The following is a 15,955-nucleotide window of genomic DNA, read 5'->3' on the forward strand; positions in this document are numbered from 1 at the left end:
CAGTTGATATTTGGCTCTGCTGACTAATGAGTTTGCCGACCACTGGCATTTAAGTGGGAAGTGGCAGAGCCGGGACTCAAACCAAGGTCGGCCTGAGTCTAAAGAACTGACTGCTCTTCAATACTAAGCTACAGCGATTGTTTCAGGGTTCACACAAACGTAGCTGCTAACTTGCGGCTGTAGCTTTCCATCAAGGTTTGCAGGGACAAGTCAGGGGTAGGTAAAGAGTGGAATACAAGGCCTTCCTCCAAGCCAGTCTGGGAATCCACAGCTAATGAGACCCAGTAATTCTTATGCCCAGAAAGAAGGCCTTGAGAGAGAAAGAAATTGCCTAGAGGCAGAAGCTTGGGCATTCCGGCGCCTTTCATGAGAGATACAAAAGTATCCAGCCGAGGTAGAACGCTGCATAAAATAAGGCATCCAGCCACGGGGTGCCCAGGATGGAACTGGGGCAGGTAAGCCTGGATGCGGCCGAGGAAGCAAGCGAGCTGCCTGACAGGCAGACCCAGCAGCTCTGTTGGTGGCCCTGAGTGGTACCTGGGAGTTAATGAACTCCATCTTTGCTGTCGCAGCACTCCCTTCCTCTCCCTTAAATTACTGCCACGGGCTTCTAACCCCGCGGCGCCCACCCATGCATTCCTCAGGCTGCAGCCAGAGTGGTGTCTCTAAATACGTGTCAGACCATGCTGGTCTCACGTCTCAGACCCTTGGTTGATTTCCTATTGCCCATGTCAGACAAGGCTCAGGTTCTAACCTGCTTAGCCTGGACACATGGCACACTCTGCTAGCCGAACATGGGACAGTTTTCCTCTGAGCCAAAATGTGACCACAGCCTGGCTGGCATGACTCAGTGGTTGAGTGTTGACTTATGAATCAGGAGGTCATGGTTTAATTCCTGGTCAGGGCACATGTCCGGGTTGCAGGCTAGATCTCCGATTGGGGGTGGGGGTGGGGAGTGTAGGAGGCTGCCAATCAATGATTCTCTCTCATCTTTGATGTTTCTATCTTTCCCTTCTTCTCTGAAATCAATAAAAAAATATTTTTTTTTAAAAAAAAGAGAAATGTGACCGCAACATAGATTCAGTGTTTTTCAAATGGTAAGGCCCACCCCATTAGCGGAGGCTGAAGTCTATTTGGTTAGTACACACCTGCATTTTTTAAAATAAATGAATCAGAAAGGAATAGATTAGGTTAGAATGGAATAGAATATGAAATATCGAGATTCATCACCGGTGGTAAAGTTAAGATTTTTTTCATGAATTTTCATTTCACATATCTCTAGGTATATTGAGTGCCAATGTAAAATGCATTTTTGTTGTTGCATGAGTTAGGGTCAAGAAATGGAAAAGCAAAACAAACAAAAACGCTGTTCTAAATAGCTACATGGTAATACCCTGACAATGAACAGGAGTTTGGAGGTGGGTTAAAATCAATTTGCCATCCCAAATTCTCCGCCTCCTGGCCTTTGCAGGTGCTGCCCCACCTGCCAGGACGGCCTTTCTCCCTGCTGCCTTCCTAGGAAATGCAATCCTCCCTGAAGCATGGGTTCAACCCTCTCTCCTCCAGGATGCCTTCCTAGATTTGCCTTTCCTCCCAGCCGTCCCCACCTGCAGATGCCACTGCTGGAGGAAATTCCCTTCCCCCACCCAAACACAGCATCCAGGGCACTGCCCGACCAGGCAGCTCAGCAGGAGGCACTGTGCTGAGATGTCTTTCAGGCAGTTTTTCTCAAGATACCCAGAGTCCCTGGAGGGCGGGGGTCAAGGTTTTCCTCTTTCTACCTCCCCCCTCCCACCCCGGAAACAGGGCAGAGTCTGGGTAGTAGGAGTCTGCAGCTCAGCAAACATTTTTCAAGTGAATGAGAGTGTAATAGGTACTCAGATCCTGGATCCAGTCCCTCTCTTTCTTCTGTAAGCAAGATTTGCAACATAGTGTCCTAAGCCCCAAAGGTTTGTCTCCATTCTCCTGCTAATTTCCCAGGTCACAATGATGGCCACAATTAGTGTCGGCAGTCAATCATGTGAGGGCGGCGTGCAAGCTGGTCTATTTTCAGACGCTGCTCCTGACTGAAGCTGGACAACCGCAGCCCAGGCACATGCTCTCACCAGGAACCGAACCAGTGGCCTCTTGGTTAGTGGGTCAACATTCAGCCACGGAGCCCCAGCGGCCTGGCCCCAGCTGTTTTTTGGCATGACTCAGGCAATGCGTATCTGAGACATCCTACAAAGTCTGAACTTCTTACTTCCTATGGAATTTGCAGTCAGAGGGGAACCCACCAGGCCTCCCAGATCTCTGGGAGGAATGGCGATCTGGGGTGGAAAACCACTTTCCCTTAAATGCTCCCTCTCTGCAGCAGGAAGCAAAACTCGACTCTCCTTCCTCAATGCCTGGGCCACGCCGACTGAGGCCATGTCTGGAAACATGGGAAACCCTTCCCCTTTGGTCCTGCAGCCAGACGCTCTGGGAACCCGGCCATACGCTGGTGCCTATATTTCAACCATTCCAACTCAAACTCATGACCAGAATCAAAGACCATTTATTCTAATATCCTTCCCAACACCCTGTTTTCCTCTTTGTCCCAAAACACTTGCTCTGGAGAAAGGTTTCTCAACTCTACACGACTGCCACCGCGAGCCAGAGTGTTTGCTGCAGAGGGCTGGCGCGCACTGCAGGGTGGCTAGCCGTCTCCCTGGTCCCTGGCCTCTGCCCCCTAGCCGCCACAACCCAAACTGCCCGTGGACATTTCCAAATACCCCCTCACCTCCCAGGCAGAGAAATTACCCCTAATTGAAAAGCATTTCCTTAGGTCAGAGGTTCTCCTGTCTGTCCTAGACCCATGAAATCCGAACACATGACAAAGGACCCGGCATTGGTATTGTCTCAAAGCTTGGCAGGTGATTCTAATGTGTCGCCACTTCTTTGCTTTCCTTACTCCTCAATTGTGGTCTCTGCTGAAGTTCCTACACCACAGGGTGGAATGCCTAACTTAGAAATAGGAATGCAAAAACTTAGGAAATGCAAAGGAGGAGGAAGAAAAGATAAGGCGATTACGGCGAGAGGAAAACTGAAGCTACCGATTCCATTCCTTTCATTATAAACCAGGAGGTAGACTGAGTCCAAAGTGCTCAAAAGAAAAGCTCAACAGGGAGGGTGGCCTCCTAGGCCAGGTGCCAGCTTCCCAAGCTGCAGAGATGGCCCTTTAAGAGCACTTTGACATGGGCTGGCATCCAAAGAGGCTGCATTTGAGCTGCCAATGCCAGGGAGTGCCAGTGACTCCTCAAACCTGCTCTCCAAACTCCAATCATTCCCAGAAAAAACGTTGTTCAGTCAAAGAGGTTTAGTCAAAAATTATTAAACTAGAGGCCCAATGCACGAAATTCCTTCAAGGGGTTTGGCCCTTGCAGCCCTGGCTTCGTCCAGAAGGTTGTCTGGATGATTGTTCTGCTGTTCGGCCATTCGGTCGATTTGCATATCACACTTTTATTATTACAGATATTCTAGGAATGATCCATTTCTCAAACAAATAGGTTTATGTCACCTGAAAGGCAACAGAGCATAGTTAACCATGCAGACTCTGGAATCTGCTTGCCTGTGAATTAGCCCTTTCCTTGGACAAGTTATGTAAATGGGGATGACAACAATACCTAAGGCACAGGATTATCATGAGGATCCATCAGTTGGAATAATTTTTATATACTGTGTCCATGCTAAGCACTTGGTAGGCTTTCCATTTAGCAACCAACTTATCATTCTCATTACTGTTATTATTTATTTGACTACAGGATCATTTTTCCCCAGAAAACATCTTTTAAAATCACATTAGAGTTCCATGTGACGTGCTTTAAGAAGTGCTAATTTAGGCTAGTTTTAGCCACACGAATAGAAATACAACTTGTGCACCATGTGATACCTAGATTCTATCTGGAATCCACAGGTTGGTGGTTTCAAGTTCAACCACAAGCAGCCTGAGGGGTGCTGGGACGGACTTCTCTCTCATCACCACCTGTCTGTTATCCCCCTGAAGGCAGAGACCTGTCTACCTTGTGATCAGCATCTCCTCTGTGCACAGCATCTAGCCTGCGTACTTGAATGATCTCTGGACAAGGACCACATCTCACTTATCGCCATAGAACCATCCACCCAGCCCCAGCCCTATTCATTTAGTAGCTTCACCATATAACCTACTAAGATATTTTTTTGTGAAACACATGAAGGAACCATTGGGAGAGCAGACTAAATCGGAGACTCATGCAACTCTGAAATACGTGCAAGAAAGTGAGGCGATCAGATTTAGTTTTCCAAGAGTTAATTTATACTCAAGTTTTAGGTACTTATTTAAGGCTCAAAGAAAGGTGTACCCTAAGCCACAAACCTTGCTCTGCAACCCACATGGAAAACCACTCGATACGAAACCACCTCTATGGCACAGTGGCTGCCATTATCAATCTCTCTCCTCTGTCCTGGCTCTCCAGAACCAAAGCCTCCAGAGGGTACCACAATACCCCCAGTAATCCTACCTCTGAAATAATTGCTAAATTTACAGCAACTAATGATCTCAAAGTCAGGGTAAATAATCAAGCCAATAAACCAATAATCAACAAGGCAGTGGGAACGCAGGAAACACCTTTGGACCAGACTGACTTTTACATTCACATGAGTAGGAAAGAAATAACTTTGAGCAATGAATGCAATCAGTTCTCCCACACGGAGGGAAGAACTTGTATTTATGCAGCTCCTGCAAAATTCCAAGCTCACTATGCTTGGTCGCTAAGGTGTTTCTCACCGCAACCACACATTTAACAGTGTCTTCATCTTACAGATGAGAAAACAGAGTCTCAGAGGAGTTGCTTATGGCATTGTTTTTGCCTCTACCCTCCACTGTGGGTTTGTGTGTGTGTGTGCCTGTGTGTGTGCTTTAGTGTTTTCTATTGCTCAGCTCTTTACCTTCAATCATAGCACAGCTTACGACGTATGATTTGTGTTAGGTTCTAAAGCCATGGATGTATGAAGGACTGAATGGTGAATGAATGAATGAATTTGCCCAGGTTGACAAAGCCAGAAAGCAGCTCCAAACTAAACAAAACCTAGGTCTCCAGACTCCAAGTCCAGGGTCTTCTCTGCTATCCCATGTTCTGTTTTCAAATGGCAATATTTCACAGAATCATAGAAGTTCAGACATGGACCTGGAAACCCCCTTAACTAACAATCCCATTGTACAGATGAGGAAACAGAGGCACAAAAAAGTTCCATTACTTGGCTGAAATCAGACATCAGGGAGGTGAGTGACCTGGGCCAGTGGCGGGTTCCCTGAGCCCAAGATCAGTGTTACTGCCACTGCCCCCTGGCAGAAGCCAGCAGAAAACGTGCCCAGCCTCCGTGTGCCAGCTCAGGCTTGTGAGTGACAGAGCGTGTGCCTCGTGCACCCAAATCACTGCTTGTGCACACATTACTGCTCAGCTTGTGAAGCGACATGAGAGAGGGCTTCTGAAGCTGGGATTTACTCTGCCAGGTTCTCAGCACTGCCAGCGGCGCTGTCTCCCCACCAGGCCTCTCTGAGCTGAAATCGGCCTCTGTGTGCATAGAGGTGAGGAGGGAGATGGCCTTAACCCACGTAAATGAGGAGAGGAGACTTCAGTGTCTTTCGGAAGCTTCTAGATGACTCAGGGCTCTAGCCTGGATTCAGGGTGGGGGAAACTGGCCAGAGCCTGAGATCTAGAGCATCTCCATGGGGCTTGTGTGGTAGCATGTGACAGTAGGGCACATTCTGGTAGGAAAGCCTGTCTTTCCTGATGCGGATGTCAAGTTTCTAATGTGCTACATGCATGTTAGCACACGGGAAGCAGAGGAAATCCCCGGGGGCCATGCTTTAGTGTTTCAACAAAGCGGCATGCAATGGGGAGGAAGTGGCGATGGACAACCACCCGATGAGCATGCGCTAGGTGGCTTTTGCTCTGGTCTGAACCCGGTCTGCAGAGGCACCTGGGTCTCTGGGTCCCTGTCTGCATGTCCATGTGCGGATCATGACAGAAGCCCCACCAAACCTCTGCACATAACAGGTTCCCGATCGATGTGGGTGGTGTTACTGTTGCCCCAGTTATGCCTACCCTGCTCTCTCTTTCTTCTTTGTAGCACTGCGCGCGCGCGCGCGCGTGTGTGTGTGTGTGTGTGTGTGTGTGTGTTTGTGTTTAATTAATATAGTTTCTCCTCTGAGAGCAGGGACCATGTTTGTTTCACTCATCATTGTATCTGCCCCAAAACAGCACTGGGCCTATAGTTGGTGCTTAGTAATTATTTGAGGATTAAATAAAGGAAGGAAGAAATAACTAGATGACCAGGGGCCCGACTTCTGGGGTGAACTCCATCATTTAATTAACCATGTGTCCTTGGCGAAACCTTATACTTAATTTTAGAGCTAGAAAGGGGCTTAGAAATCGGCATGTTGGGGGATTGCACGCTTTGTTTTAGCGGCGGGATCCGAAGGAAAGCATGCGTACAGCCTGAACACAGAAGCATAAGGAGCAAACCTCTCCCAGAGGCGCTGGGGAAGGCCAGGGATCCTGCCTGAGTGCCCCCTGCCCTTTGCCTGTCTCCTCACACTACACTGGCTCCTATGACTTTTTAAAAATAGATGTTTTTATTGATTTCAGAGAGGAAGAGAGATCTAACATCAATGATGAGAGAGAATCACTGATTGGCAACCACCCGCATGCCTCATACCGGGTCCAAGCCACAACCACAGGCATGTGCCCTGACCAGGAGTCAAACCTCCTGGTTCATAAGTTGATGCTCAACCACTGAACCACGCCAGCCAGGCTCCTATGACTTCTTTACTGACCCTCAGGATTTCAAAGAGCATTGGTGGAAAACCACTGACCTACATCACACCTATCCTTTAATGGGTCAGAACAGGGGGATCCGGGAGAGGAAGGAACTTGCCTGATGTCACTAGATCAGTGTCTGCAGAGCGGAATTAGTATCCAGAGGGCCTGACCCCCAACCTCATTAGCAGCCGTTCACTTCTCAGCATCTCTAAAACTACCGCCGAAATGTTGACAAAGTGATTGTGAGAGAAAAATGTTTGGAAGAGCCCTCTCAGAACTCTGAAACACTCCACATTTGGACACCATGCTGGAGGAGCCCTGCAGTGGAGTGGGTCACAGAAGATTAGTCCCCAGTTCCACCTGTCACCAGAGAGATGGGCTACAGCAGCAGTTTTCAACAGGTGTGCCACGGCACCCTGGTGTGCCGCAAGAATTTGTAAAACATGCAATACCTGACTATTTAGTCAGAGGCACTGACCACTTTTCCCTTCGATTGTCAAATAAAAAAATGACAGCATCTAGCACAACAGCTGTCTAATGTGAATGAGTCAAAAACATACCCTTTTTCTTGTCAGATCAGCAAAAAAATACATTTTCTGGTGTGCCGCACAATTTTAGTAATTAGTTTACGTGTGCCATGGGATGGAAAAGGTTGAAAATCACTGGGCTAGAGAAATGCATTCTGCTTCCCCAAGTCCTGAATTTCCTATGTGTAAAATGCCAAGACACTGCTCATCTCACAGAAGATGGTGTGAGAATTGATTGACCTCCCAGTAAAAGGTTGCTACTATTGAACATTTGGTAGCTGTGGTTCTACTGAGGATACAGGTTTAAGTCTAGGTTATTTCAACAGCAATCACAAACACAGATTCATCATCTCCGAAGCCTGATAGCTCCCTTGTGAGCCTCCATAGGGACCATCACCTGTCAATCATGACCAACTTGTCCCTAGGGTCTAGAACAGGGTCAGGCACACCATAGTTGCTAAGAAACATTTGTAAATAATGAATGGATGTCTTCAGTTCTAGCATATTTATTCATATGGATGAACCTATCCTCAGATTTTGTTTCCAGTTCAGGCTCCAACTTTTCTCAGCTACATAATTTTATTCAAGTCAATCACGTCCTGATCTTTAAAATGGAAATCTGAGCCCCAGTTAAACTGCCGTCAAGAGGCTCACATGGAAGAGAAAGCCACAGATAAAACCAAGGTGTTAATATTATCTGACAAATCACAAATAACTGGGGCTTTACTACTTCTTCTCTTCCAACATTACAAGCCAACGTCTTTCCTAATACCAGGGATTTCCGATATTGAAGCGTTTGGTTGAGTAATCAATGAACACCCGTATTTAGTTTATGCACATCCACTGAAAGCAATAGTTGTATTGTGTCAGAAACTATTTTAAGAATCCAAATTTGAAATTAAGTAGATAACTATTGTTCTTGGGTGATTTAGAAGTAATTCTCCTAAGGAATCATTTACATTTGATAACTATATATTTTTGAATCAGGACTTATTTTTTTGAGGTTCTGATATGCTTCTCTTTTGAAAGAAGTTGCACCACGTTTCTCATCCGTGTGCTCTTTTTCTTTTCATGCACATGCATTCTTCATTTTCCTTAGTGATCCTGCTTTTCATCATGCCCACAGTACCTTCCCTCAATAACTCAGATTCTCTACAGCTCCTCAAGGCTCACGGAAAGTTCATCTGTGAACTTGTATGAATGGAACCTTGTATGAATAAGACCTCGGTCATTAATAGGCCAACTTTCAAACTAGGATTTGAATACTCAGCATAAAAGCAGAGGTATTGGCAGCTGGTAGAGATTTCATGAATAACCCATTTTCAGCCCATAATGTCACAAAATGTGCAAAAGAGACATGCCTATTTTCATATCAAGTATATAGAAGATATAAGACCTGAAGCCATGCCTTCCCAGCTGCAGGCCAAGATTACAGTCTTTGCTATTCTTCCTGGCTATCTTATCCTAACTGGCCCAGAAATATTAGGGATTTGTTCTTCTTCCTTGAACTTTAAGACAAAAATCACACCTCTAGAGACTTTTTGTATTCTCTAATTCATTTAAGTCCATAACATGTATTATGTGCATATGATACAAGGCAGAACAAAATTGACTCCGGGCATCTAGAAATGAAATTTTACATATATATATATATATATATATATATATATATATATATATATATATTCTGCCCTCAAAGAATTTCCAGTTAGGTAAGAAAGAAATATGCACTCTAATTGCAAATGGCTTAAAACTCAAGAGGTGTAAGTGTAGAAAAGTATAGAAATACCAAAGAGGGTGATCAAGTGGAATGAGGAGACCCTGAGATGGTTTGAAGCAGAAAAGAATTTGGGGTAAGTTCTTTTTGTATGAGTAGGATTCCAAGAGGCCAAGAACCAGGTCAGATCTGCTCAAGAAAAGGTGGTTCACGGAGTGTCCTCTCTTATGTCCAAATGTGTGCATGTGTTTGGGTAGGTTATTGGATGCACTGACAGCATTTGCAAAACAACACCTGATGTGGTTGACTAAAAATATTTGACCATTTCCAATGTGACTTAACACAAGTTATTTCACCTCGATGAAGCTTAGTCACCTCATCTATAAAGTGGAGAAAACAGACAGAACCTATCTCTGATGGTTTATAAGTTTTAAACAAGATAGTATGTATCATGCCCAGAGCACAGTACATATTCAATAAAGGTTAGCTATTTGCTCTTCTCATTGCCATTGCTAATCTCTTGTGCAAAGTGAACAATCAATCAATCAATCAATCAATAAGTGAAAAAGTGACTGACATCCTGCTGAAGGGTTCCTTGGCCCAGACATTCCCCCTTACAGTAAGGCCCATGCCAATGGCTGACCCCGGAAGCTTTCTATGAATGAAAGGCAAAGACCAGCTTAGCCCCAATCTTACCTGTATATTTTATATCTAGTTGTAAATCCTTGACGGTGTCTTTCCACAAAGGATAGGTAGCTCCTGGAGTGGTGGAAAGGCCCCCTGTCTGAAATGAGCCAATCAAATTCCTTGGAGACATGTTGGTCTGTCCCAGCTGGTTCCTGGTGGGAGGGCTGCACTGAGATACGGCCCCATATAAACAGGAAGTAGAGGAGCTCAACAAACCTCCAGTTCATGCTTTTCTGCCGGCCTTTTTCCTCTCATTCTTGCTCCATTCTGTGGAGTCCTGTGGAGAAAGGAGGAGAGAGGCAGGGAGGGAAGGTGGGAGAGAGAGACAGAGACAGAGAAGAAAGACAAAGGAGAAAATGTTGTTAACACATTTTCTTAATACTATCTTATATCAGTACAGTGCTTTAAGGTTTACAAAATTCAGTACAGTATCTGGTTAAGAGCACAACATCACGTTCCTGCTTTGCTGTTCACATGCTGTATCAACCTGTAAATTGCTTAACTTCTTAGGAATGCAGTTTCATTATCTGCAGAACATAGGATAAGCTTAAGTGTCTGTATCTTGGCACTTGGCACATGGAAAGTCTTCAAGGCTTATGTGTTGAAAGAACATATGAAATGAGCGAATGCAGAGACCAAGTCTCAGGGATATGGAGACAGAACTCAAGTGTCTGGCCCACCTACTACCTTCACAAACAACCTGCCTCTCAAGACAGGGACTCAGTAAATGAGAATTCCTTCCTCTCCTCCTCTCACACAGACATGTAGCTACTGAATGCGCACTTTGCATGATTACATGAATGCACACCATCTCGGGACGGATTATGAGCATGACCTTCTGGGTGGGATACCTACAGGGGAAGAGTCTGTGAAGCTCGTTAGAGTCACTTCTACAGTGCTCAGTAGGGTGCCTCCCTCACCCCAAGGAGACGTGACTGAGATTCACCTGCTGGTGATTCTGAGCCTCAAGGTTCCCTGATGTTCAGAAACTAGGTAGGGCCTTAGCCACCTCTTATTGGGGGGATGGTAGAATAGCACAGTGAGGCCATGTTGGAGAAATGCTTACGAAGGGGGAGTTTAGAAGAGGCTCCTTGGTGGGGCAGGCGGGGGAGAGGGGGGAAGAAAAGAAGAGAGACTACATGGCCACACCTTGCCTTTTGAAAATTTATAAATTTTGTTGTTATCACTTCATCAAAATTCTACGTACTAGCCTATAATTGTGTTGTCTATGTCCCCCAACCCACTTATTCTAGAAGAGCTCATTTTAGTCCTTACTGAAAGGTAGCTTTGAATCCAGGTCTCGTCAGTTATAAAAAGCATGACTTCAGGCAAGTCATTTAACCTCTCTGAGTCTCAGTTTCCCTGTCTGTAAAATGTGATTAACAATAGCACCTAATGCCAGGCTGGCGTGGCTCAGCAGTTGAGGGAGTGGCTCAGCAGTTGAGAGTGGACCTCTGAACCAGGAGGTCAGGGTTCAATTCCCAGTCAGGGCGCATGCCCGAGTTGCAGGCTTGATCCCCAATGTGGGGTGTGCAAGAGGCAGCTGATCAATGATTCTCCCTCATCATTGATGTTTCTATCTCTCTCTCCCTCTCCCTTCCTCTCTGAAATCAATAAAAAATATATATTAAAAAACAAAACAAAACAATAGCACCTAGTGTTAAAATGCAATGACACAATTTATGTGAAGTGTTCCACCCAGTGGCTGACATGTAGCAAGTGCCCCGTGATGGTGAGGATAATGATAATGATGAATGTTGGTGCTGATGGTGTTCACTCATTTCCTGCTGGGAGTGTCTTTGCTCATACTGTCCCCCTGCCCAGCCAAGTCCTGTTCATCCTGTAGTAGCCAGCTGAGCCAGGTCCTCAAAGATAATTTCCTTTTTCTATTCGTCTCCAAAAGTGTTAGTTGATCCTTTCTCCCGGCTCTAGTTGCTCACTTTACATGACTGTATGTTAGTGCTTATTATCTTTCATTACACTTAATTGTTTGTGACTGCCTTGCTCACTGGGCTATGAGCCTGTATCTGGAAAGAACCTTTAAAAGACTGTTTCTACTCACGGCTAGTGGTGTGACTTTGGACAGTCATGTCCTCTCTCTAGATCTCAGATTCTTATTTCTACCTTTTAAAAATGCGGCAAGGACACAAACATCTTGCCAAGCGTAAAATGATGTATAAACACGAATAGATATGATATCTTATTTGTCTACGCTTCCAACTGAAATGGGAAGAAAATCCAAGATAGGAAAAAAAAGATGGAGCTCGGCCAGTGTGGATCAGTGGTTGAGCATCGACCTATGAACCAGGAGGTCACAGTTCAATTCCCATTCAGGGCACATACCCAGATTGCAGGCTCAATCCCCAGTGTGGGGCGTACAGGAGGCAGCCGATCAATGATTCTCTCTCATTATTGATGTTTCTCTCTTCCCCTCTCCCTTCCGCTCTGAAATCAGTAAAATTATATTTTTTAAAAGAAATTACAAAGGAGATGGGGATTTCCTACTCAATTAGATGTTTCCCTCCATTGCCCAACTGCACCATTTTATTATGAGGAGCCACCGAAATATGCTTGGCCCCGCGAGCCCCAGCTGTCAGCGGCCAGGAGAGAGGCACGTGAGCAGAGGAGTGGCTGTCAGGAGCTGTGGCCTGAAGTTTTGTTTAGAGCCTCAAACAAAGCCGTGCGTGGTGAGTGCAGAACTGTAACAGCTGCAGCTGCCAAAACTGCCTGCCAGGCCCACCTGAGTGGCAAGCAGGGGGTGGAGGCGGCTGCTCAGAGATCTCGGTGGGGAGCTACAACACAGTGAAATCGCAGCGTGTCACCCATACGAACCTTCCACATGGCTTCTGTTGTAAGTGGGTGCGGGTGGGAACCAGTGAGGGAATGCTTGGCTGTTACGCTGTTTGTAAGGAAACACGATTCAGAACACTGCAGCTTTCCAAAGTGGAAGGAAGCTCTGCAGGGAACAGCAGCGAGTGAGGCCTCAGCCTGCAGTCCTAGAATTAGCTGCAATTTGAAAGACCTAATCCAGTGCTTCCCAAGTGGTGGCCATTTTGTCTCCCTGGGGACATCTTTGATTGTCATGACTGAGCGTTGCTACTCACATCGTGTGGGTAGAGGCTAGGGGATGCTGCGAAAGATCCTACAAATGCACAGGACAGCTCCCCACAACAAAAACACTGGGCTCGAATGGCAATGGTGCAAAAGTAAAACCCTGCTCTAATCCAACGTTTCAATTTTACAGATCATGATCTCAGAGGCCAATTGTACTGGACTTCTACCTTTTAGCTCCTGGTTTTCATTTTGGCCAGTTGCCTCAACAATGCAGTGGTTGTATATGGCTGTGTGTGAACCTTTGTGGGGCCTATGATAAAACCTACACTTGAGCAAGTAGAGATGAGTGCTTTGTGGAAGGAGTCAGAATATATATCTCTGGTGACTTAGAAAATCACAATAATATGGGAGTGGGGGGGGCAATGGTAAGATATGTACACATATAATACCTTAATAAAAAAAATTGAAAATAAATAAATAAATAAAATAAAATAAAATTAAATTAAAAAAACTGGGAAAAAAAAAAAAGAAAAGAAAATCACAATAATCCACAGAACACCAAAAGTGAAAACAAAAGTTTCTCTACAGTGAATTTCATTAGATGCAGATATTTCACTGGGCAAGAACAAGCCATTCATTCTAGTGAGTGCCAATAGATTTGTTACCTACATGTTATCATACTAGTATTACCATGGACACTGTGACTTCCATTCTGTAAACAAGCCCCTATTAGCACCCACTGAACTAGAGATTTGAAATCATGTAAAGGTCACGTGACTATTTATTGGGCATCTACTGTGTGCTTAGATCTGTGTCTGCCCTCTTGGTAGTGATTAAAGCACGCAGTACAGAGTAGATCTTAACAAAGGTTTACTCCACGAGGTGGCCACAGCTATCCCATTTCACAGATGAGTACCCTGGGGCTTAAAGACATTGAATAACTTTCCCAAGCCCACAACTCTGAAGTATTAGATTCAAGATTCTAACCCCTGGGCTTCTCATCACAGAGACTGTACAATTTCAACTACATCCCCACCCTCATCCTGCCCCAGCTGAGGTCAGGACCTTCCCTCCACAGGTTCAATATAGTGTGAGGAGTCACACTCATCCATGAAAAATTCTAATATGAAACATGCTGTCATAAACACTAGAGCAAAAGGAAAAAAATCCAATGGAGGAAGAGAGGCCAGAGATAATGTTTTCAACCAGGAGATCTGGAAGGGACCCTGTAGAAAACGTGGTATTCGAGCAGGGCCTTACATAGCATGTGAGGTTTTGTTAAGCGGAGATGAAGTGAAGGAAATTCCAGCAGGGCAAGTAGCATAAAACAAGTCTAGGAGTAGGAGAGGGTAGGACACAGGGTAGCAGAGGTTTTAGTGAGAATAAGGGCCTCTGAGGCATTTGACCATTTATATTTCTCTTTCCCTTTCTCATCAAGCAAGACCTGTGTATTTCAATTCAGTGCTTCCTGCCAAGGACAAAGCTTTGGGGATGTCCAATAAATGTATTCATTCATCCACTAACATATTTAGCTGGACATTATATAGTAAACAGAGCAACCTGGGCCCTCTGGGAGTTTATTTTCTATTGGGTTGGGAGAAATAAACAAATGAGAAGTAACTGTATCTATGATGGTGAGAAGTGCTCCAAAGAAAATCAAAGCAGGTAAGAGGGGACTGAGAGTGAGGGGGCCATTTTTACACACAAGGTGTTCAGAAAAAGCTTCTCAGGTTAAGTGGTTTTTCCGAAGAGACCTAAAGGAAGTGAAGGCGTGAGTGGTGCAAATGCCTGGCAGGGGGGCGGGGCGGGGGGGGATATCAGTAGAAGGAAGGGAGAGAGAGAGGGTCAGCACTGGTTTATTTCTAGATAGAGTCCATCTCCTGAAAGGAGCTTACAGTTTAGTTGCCATGGAAGTCAGTTTGAGGAAAGAACCACACGTTCACTGAGCCATTACTATATACCATGAACCACACTAGTTGCTTTACACATGTGACCTCCTCTCAATACGATGAGAGATTATGATCTCCATATTATACATGAGAGGAGGGGAAACTGGGGTTCAAACGTTTAAGTAACTGGCCCAACACAACAGAGCTGGCAAATGGCAGAGCTAGGATGGAGTTTGCACTGTCCAGTTTGGGAGCCACTGTGGCTCTCAAAGTGGCTCTCAGCACTTGAAATGTGGCTACTCCAAATCCAGGTATGCTGCAAGCTTAAAATACAGAGCTCCAGATTTCAAAGACTTAGTAGGAGTAACAGAATGTAAAATATCTCCCTAATATTTTATACTGGTTACATGTTAAAATATTACTAATTTGTATGTATTGGATTAAATATATGATTAAAATTCATTTCACCTGTATATTTTTAATTGCTTTAATATGGCTGCTAAAACTTAAAATTATATATGTAGATGGAATTCTACTTTTACTGGACAGTGCAGGGCTATATGTGACTTATGATCTGCTCTTTAATCCTGCCTGAGAAGGTCACTCATCCACCTCCACGTTTTTTGTTTGTTTGTTTGTTTGTTTTTTAATATATCTTTATTGATTTCAGAGAGGAAGGGAAAGGGAGAGGGAGATAGAAACATCATGATGAGAATCTTCAATAGGCTGCCTCCTGCACGCCCCCTACTGGTTTTCGAGCCCGCAACCCAGCCATATGCTCTTGACCAGAATTGAACGCGGGACCCTTCAGTCTGTCGACGCTCTATCCACTGAGCCAAACCAGTTAGGGCCATCTCCACGTTTTTATCAACATTTCAAGGACTCGATTCACTCTCCCCCCTGCAACTGTTTGGTTGAACACTTGCTTCCTCCCTTCAAAATCAATAGGTGGACAGATATTAAATACATTACAAACACACACTTTCACATCTCCCAATCTGCACCTCCTAGAGTCAGCCCTGGATATACAGTATATACCATGCATTTCAGAGCTGGTGTTTTTCCAACATCCATACAGGGAACTTCCTGCCACTGGGTTAAAAGCCTGTGAAAGAGAGGCTGGTTCTATGCCCAGTGCTACCCGTGACCCCCCGTGACTTTCTGTGAGTCCCAGGCCCTCTACTGCAGGGTGTCCCGGAAGATGTGGAGCAGCTGACAAGGGCTGTGGAATGGAGGGCACGTGGGACCCTCAGCTGAACC

General features: G+C 45.2%; 1 protein-coding gene across 2 annotated transcripts in view; it reads right to left on the reverse strand.

The window, feature by feature from the left end:
• The window catches only part of BRINP1 (BMP/retinoic acid inducible neural specific 1), a 161,444-nt gene that overhangs the window by 99,982 nt on the left and 45,507 nt on the right, over positions 1-15,955 (reverse strand). For both annotated transcript variants that reach the window (XM_079791451.1, XM_079791450.1), the window contains exon 2: positions 9,762-10,029. In XM_079791451.1, the coding sequence (XP_079647577.1) occupies positions 9,762-9,979 (218 nt within the window). In that variant the 5' untranslated portion in view covers positions 9,980-10,029. The remainder of the gene's footprint in view (positions 1-9,761; positions 10,030-15,955) is intronic.

This window comes from Cnephaeus nilssonii (genome assembly GCF_951640355.1).
Source record: "Cnephaeus nilssonii genome assembly, chromosome: 14".
Taxonomy (NCBI): Eukaryota; Metazoa; Chordata; class Mammalia; order Chiroptera; family Vespertilionidae; genus Cnephaeus; species Cnephaeus nilssonii.